The sequence below is a fragment of the Zonotrichia leucophrys genome, unplaced genomic scaffold, assembly GCF_028769735.1.
Source record: "Zonotrichia leucophrys gambelii isolate GWCS_2022_RI unplaced genomic scaffold, RI_Zleu_2.0 Scaffold_789_22874, whole genome shotgun sequence".
Lineage (NCBI taxonomy): Eukaryota > Metazoa > Chordata > Aves > Passeriformes > Passerellidae > Zonotrichia > Zonotrichia leucophrys.
The window spans coordinates 1-5,844 of record NW_026992994.1 but is presented as its reverse complement, the minus strand read 5'-3'; the positions used below and the strand labels follow the sequence as shown (position 1 = coordinate 5,844).

The 5,844-nt window shown below is 53.2% G+C and overlaps 1 protein-coding gene across 1 annotated transcript; it reads left to right on the top strand.

Moving 5' to 3' along the window:
- The first annotated feature begins 496 nt into the window (after positions 1–496).
- LOC135441985 (zinc finger protein 572-like) lies at positions 497–1,099 on the top strand. The gene has a single exon (XM_064701533.1). The coding sequence runs from the start codon at positions 497–499 to the stop codon at positions 1,097–1,099; it is 603 nt and encodes a 200-aa protein (XP_064557603.1).
- The last annotated feature ends 4,745 nt before the right edge of the window (positions 1,100–5,844 follow it).

Below are 5,844 nucleotides of genomic sequence, written 5' to 3'. Positions count from 1 at the left end.
GGTATATCCTGACTCTGTCAGTTTAAGGCAGTTTTTCTATATCGTTGCCTTGATCTTCATTTTCTTTTAAATTGTAATTCTGATTTAGACCCTCCCCAGGTTTGCCTTCAAACCAGTACAAAAAAACTCAATGTACTCATTCCTTGTTTTCCTCCCAAAAGAGAATTTCCCAGTCCCAAACCTTTGCCAGATGGAAAAGGAGGCTTTGAGGAACAGAAAGGTTCCCTGGGACACCCAGGCAGGTGAGGAGGAAGTCAGTGCCCCTTTCCCCCTCTCTCCTGCTCTATCTCCCAGCCCAGTAAAGCCCCCGGCTGCAGGACATCCCTGCTGCCAACCCCGTCCTGCTGGGGATGCACTGGGGGGATCTCCTTCCCCTTTCATGTGGTACGAAGGCAAATCCCATCCTCTCCTTGTCTTTCCTCCCCCAAACAAGAAGCTGAGGATTGGAACCAGGGAGGACAAATCCCCACAGCAGAACCTCGTGGAAGAGGCCATTATGAGTGAGTCCAGGGCACAGGAATCCAACAGGGATGAAAATCCCCAGAGATTCCACAGGAAGAGGCGCTCCAAACCCAGCCCAGTGTGCTCTGAGGAGGAAAGACCCTCCCTTAGCCAGGAAGGTGGGCAGAGCTTCAGCCAGAGTTCAGAGCTGGTGGTCCATGAGCAGCTTCATAATGGGGAGAAACCCCACAAGTGCTTGCAGTGTGGGAAGAGCTTCCAGCAGAGACACCACCTGATCAGCCACCAGATGATCCACACCGGGAAATGGCCCTACAAGTGTGGGGAGTGTGGGAAGGACTGCAGCTACAGATCCGCCCTTTTGACCCACCAACGCATCCACACTGGAGAGAGGCCCTACGAGTGTCCCCAGTGTGGGAAGAGGTTTCAGACCAGCTCCAGTCTCCTCCAGCACCAGCGGATTCACACCAAGGCGCGGCCCTTCAGCTGCCCCGACTGCGGGAAAGGATTCAAGCACAACTCCACCCTCATCATCCACCAGCGCATCCACACTGGGGAGAGGCCCTATGAGTGTCCCCAGTGTGGGAAAAGCTTCACCAGCAGCTCTCACTTGACCAGACACCAACAGAGGCACCGGTAAGGGAAGCCATGCAAATGCCACAAATGCAGGAACAGCTTCATGCACCACTCCAGCTTCATCCCGCATTAGAGGGCCCACAATGGGAAGATCCCTGGTGATCCAGTTTCTCTGTGGTCTATGCTGGGAATACACCTGTCCCTTTTCCTGCCCATACCAGTGTCATGATGTGGCACTGAAAAACATGAGGGTCTTGCCATGGCTGTGTCATTACATTCTCTCCCACCTCAGAGAATTTCCAGGAGCAGAAAAGGGACACACTCTCTCTCTCTCTCACTTAGAAGAACTGTGTCCTTTCCAGATAGGGGAAATTGTGGCCAGGAAGACCCAGAGAGTTGTGTTTTAGTTTTCCCAGTAAACTTTTTCATTTATCCCTTCTGTTATCAATATTGTTTCAGTTCTGTTTGTCCCTTATCTTGTTCCTGTTCATAATAAATTGTTCTTATCCCAGACTGGACCTTTGCCTTTGTGCTTTCAATGGGAGGTGAGAGGGCAGCGAGGACAGCACGGTTTTTGCAAGAGCAGAAAATTGGGGAATCCCATTCGTGAGCCTTGGCCCCGTGGAAACGGAGCATCCCAGCTGGTCCCAGCCCCGGTGGCCATGGCAACAGCCTTGGGAGCAGGTCCCTGGCTGGGGCTGTGGGAACCTCTTCCCTCTGGTGCCCAGGGACAGGAGTGGAGGGAACGGCTGCAGCTGAGTCGGGCAGGCTCAGGTTGGATGTCAGGAAAAGGTTTTTGCCCAGAGGCTGCTGGGGCCCTGCCCAGGCTCCCCAGGGAAGGGTCCCAACTCCAGGGCTCTCTGAGCTGCAGCAGCGTTTGGACAGTGCTGCCAGGCCCAGGCTGGCATTGTTGGGGTGTCCTGTGCAGGGCCAGCAGTTGGACTGGAGGATCCTGATGGGTCCCTCCCAGCTCAGCCAATTCTGTGGTTCTGGGATCCCATGTGCCTGGGGATGGGGCTGCCAATGGTTGCCATGGCAATGGGCTGTGGCTGCAGGCCTGAGCTGGTGTCTGTGGGATCTCAGCACCTCAGGACTGAGGTGCCAAGTCACCGAGACCACCCTTGGGGGGCTCGGGAGTCCTGGAATGTTGCCAGAAGTGTCTGGTGGCTGGACTTTGACCCTACACAGGAGCCGACACCTGTATGAGGATAGGAGGATTTCACCGGGGTGAATGATGAAGGGATTAGTTAATTAGAGGGTGAAACACAGGGTTTAGGATTTCTGTACAGGGGGGTTTAGAGAAGTAAGATGGAGGAATTGGGGCGTGTCCTGTCCTTCTTCTTCTTCTTCTTCTTCTTCTCCTCCATCTTCTGTGGTGATGGTGGCACTTTGGGATTGGTCATTACTAAAAGTGCACCGGGCAATAAGGGTAAAAGGTATTGGGGAAAAATGATAAATATTGTACACGTAACTGTGGGTATAAAGATAGGTGACTGGCCGGAGGGCGAGACAGTGTGCTCATGGCTGACTGCTGAGCAGACCTCTGTCGGGCCGAAAGAAAATCTTTTAGATAAACAATTAATAAACACAGAGACCAAAAGAAGAACTGAAGCCTCTTCTCCTCCTTTGATACGCGGGCTGCCCCAAGGCCACCTCGGGCCTTTCCAGGCCCTCCAAACAGCCGAAAACCGGACAACTGGCTTCCACTGGGTGAGCTCGAACCCCCACAAAACCTTTTGCGGGGGGGAGCAGCCTCAAAGCCCTGAAGAGCAGAAGAGCGAAGGGGGCAGCTCCGATCTTAGACGAGGTCCCAGGAGAGCACTGATAACTCCTGAGGAGAGAAGCCTGAAGAAAAAAAAAAAAAAAAAAGAGAAAAGGAGAAAGAAAAACGGCCAGGAAAGTCTGCAAAAAACAGCAGTCACTGAGAATTCCATCTCTCAGCTTCTGCCGAAGACAATTCGTAGCAGAACAGCCCGGACCGGACCCAGAAAGGCGCCTCTGGGACCACCTCTCATGATCTGCTGGACAGAGACTGAGACCTCCGGACTGCCCTGACGATAGATTTGGTAAGAAGGTCCAGAAATAAGAACATGGGGGGTACACTTTCCCAGGAACAACGGGAAATTTTGTCTGCCTTACAAGGCGTGACACAAGCATATACAGAAGGAATTCCAAAGAAAGAATTAAAACAATTATTGCTATGGGCAAGGCTAAACTACCCACTGGCAGAAACGTGCCTGCTGTTCGAAGTGGGGTTTTGGCAGGAGATAAACAGACATTTACATTTCTTAGCAACTAAAAAGGACGAGACAGCGTTAAAGCTGTTGTCCCCAGCAAGAATAATGTTAGAAGGCATATCTATGCAAACTAAATGCCAGGAGAAGCAGCAGATGCAGCAGAAAGCTGCGGGACCCTCAGAAAGAGGGGAAGAGAGAGGCTCCACGAAAAAATTAGCTCTGGCCTTAAGAAGCCAGGAGGAAAATGCTCTTGGAGAAAGAGAGCAAGGAATATTATTAAAACACTCGGTCCCAAAACCCAGAAACCCCAGAAAACTCCTAAAGCGTCCTGAAACTCCAGAGAGCATGGAGGACTCAGGAGCAGAAGGGGGGGAGCAGGGGAGAGAGAAGGGATCGGGGGGGCGCTTTCTCGCGGCGCGGCCAGGCTGCGGCGGGGCAGGCGGAGAGCGCGGATGAAGAGATAGCAAGAGACACGTGTTTTCGTGCGGCTTTCCTCAGCTCAGGGCTGGGGGCAGCCGCCCCCGGGGCCGGCAGGGATACGGAAAAGCGCGCGGTGGGCGAAATTCGCGAAAACCCGGGGGGGAACCACAAACCAGCGCCGGGGCGTCCGCAACAGGCAGCGAAATCGGGGAATTTGCGCAGCCCCAGAAGGCTGCCATGGGGAGACGCAGGAGGCGCGCGGTTGTGACGTTGGACCCGGTGCGCAGATCGGCCCGAATCGCGGAGCGGGCGCGGGTGCCGGTGGGAGGGGAGCTGCACACACTGGCGAGGGGAGGAGCGGACACAGCGTCGGAGGAGGAGGAGACAGAGTCAGGGGCAGACCGAGGGGGGGAAACCTCGGAGGTGGAACAAGGTGGAGAGAGAAATTACCTCGGGAGAGACAGGGAGCAGCTCGGAGAGCACGCATGCGCAGAGAGTAGAGCGCGGGCGGGGGCGGGCCAGACCCCCTGTGACGTCTCGGGCGAGGAGGGGCCATGCTCGGGTGTCCACATCCCGGAAAGCCACGCCCTCTCCAGACTTGGTGCCTTTGGTTAAAACCCTCGGAGTCCAAGCCTCTTCCCTCCAGGGGAGGCGCGTGTGTATTCTAACCCTATTGTCAGTTGAATCAAAAGCCAGGTAGCCCCGGTCTCAAGCAAGTTTGCAAACAGCGACAATCAGCTGAACGGGAGGCAGTTGTGTTCATGCCGTCATCCCAGCCACGGAGCCCGGTGACAGCGCCACCTCGTGGGGGAATGACCGAAGTGCATGACATGCTGGATCAGTTCGGCGGAGCCACAGTGTCATCTCGTAACGAGTCTGCAACAATGCAGCGATTTTTCTCAACAATATATAAGAAGAGACGAATACTCAGACAAAAGTCGGGACTCAGACTGCAAAGGACGACTCAGAAGAGAAATAAGAGGAACGAAAGACTCTGGGGGGTTTTCCCTTTGGGGTCTTGAATGAAAAACATAACAATGGTTTTGCACAAAAGTGAGGTCATGAGTTTCATGATGCTTATATGCATCATTTTTTCATTCATTGCAATAGCAATGGGGTGAATTTACCTATTACAGAGAAAACTAACAAAGGATCGATCAGCTGGTAGATTTCTTTGACATCTCTCCCATTTGGAGAGAAGCTTTAAGGGTAGGGTTTTATGTTTTGATAGTTCTCCTAGTCCTCATAATTGTCGTCCCATGCATCTTTGTATGTCTAAAACGCGCCATGAATCGGGTGATAAAAGAGGTTTTCTTGGTACAAACAGAAGGGGGAGATGTGGGATCTCAGCACCTCAGGACTGAGGTGCCGAGTCACCGAGACCACCCTTGGGGGGCTCGGGAGTCCTGCAATGTTGCCAGAAGTGTCTGGTGGCTGGACTTTGATCCTACACGGGAGACGACACCTGTATGAGGATAGGAGGATTTCACCAGGGTGAATGGTGAAGGGATTAGTTAATTAGAGAGTGAAACACAGGGTTTAAGATTGCTGTACAGGGGGGTTTAGAGAAGTAAGATGGAGGAATTGGGGCGTGTCCTGTCCTTCTTCTTCTTCTTCTCCTCCTCCATCTTCTGTGGTGATGGTGGCACTTTGGGATTGGTCATTACTGAAAGTGCACCGGACAATAAGAATAAAAAGGATTGGGGAAAAATGATAAATATTGTACAAGTAACTGTGGGTATAAAGATAGGTGACTGTCCGGAGGGCAGGACAGTGTGCTCATGGCTGGCTGCTGAGCAGACCTCTGTCGGGCTGAAAGAAAATCTTTTAGATAAACAATTAATAAACACAGAGACCAAAAGAAGAACTGAAGCCTCTTCTCGTCCTTTGATACGCGGGCGGCCCCAAGGCCACTCCGGGCCCTTCCAGGCCCCCCAAACAGCCGAAAACCGGACAGGCCTGGGGAGAAGTCTCCTCCCCACAGAGCTGGCCAGCCCGGCCAGATGTGCAGTGCAGAGCAGGCTGTGGCTGCTCTGTGCGCTCTGCAGGACATCCCCACCACGAGTGGCTGTATCTCTGGCTTTGCAGGATGGAAAGCAAATCTCAGAGCCAAAGTGGGGTAAACCCTTGCAGACCGCACTGTCAGTGAGCA

What these genes read in the sequence shown, in the direction of transcription:
- LOC135441985 (XM_064701533.1), top strand. Translation starts at nt 497, where the DNA reads ATGAGTGAGTCCAGGGCACAGGAATCCAACAGGGATGAAAATCCCCAG.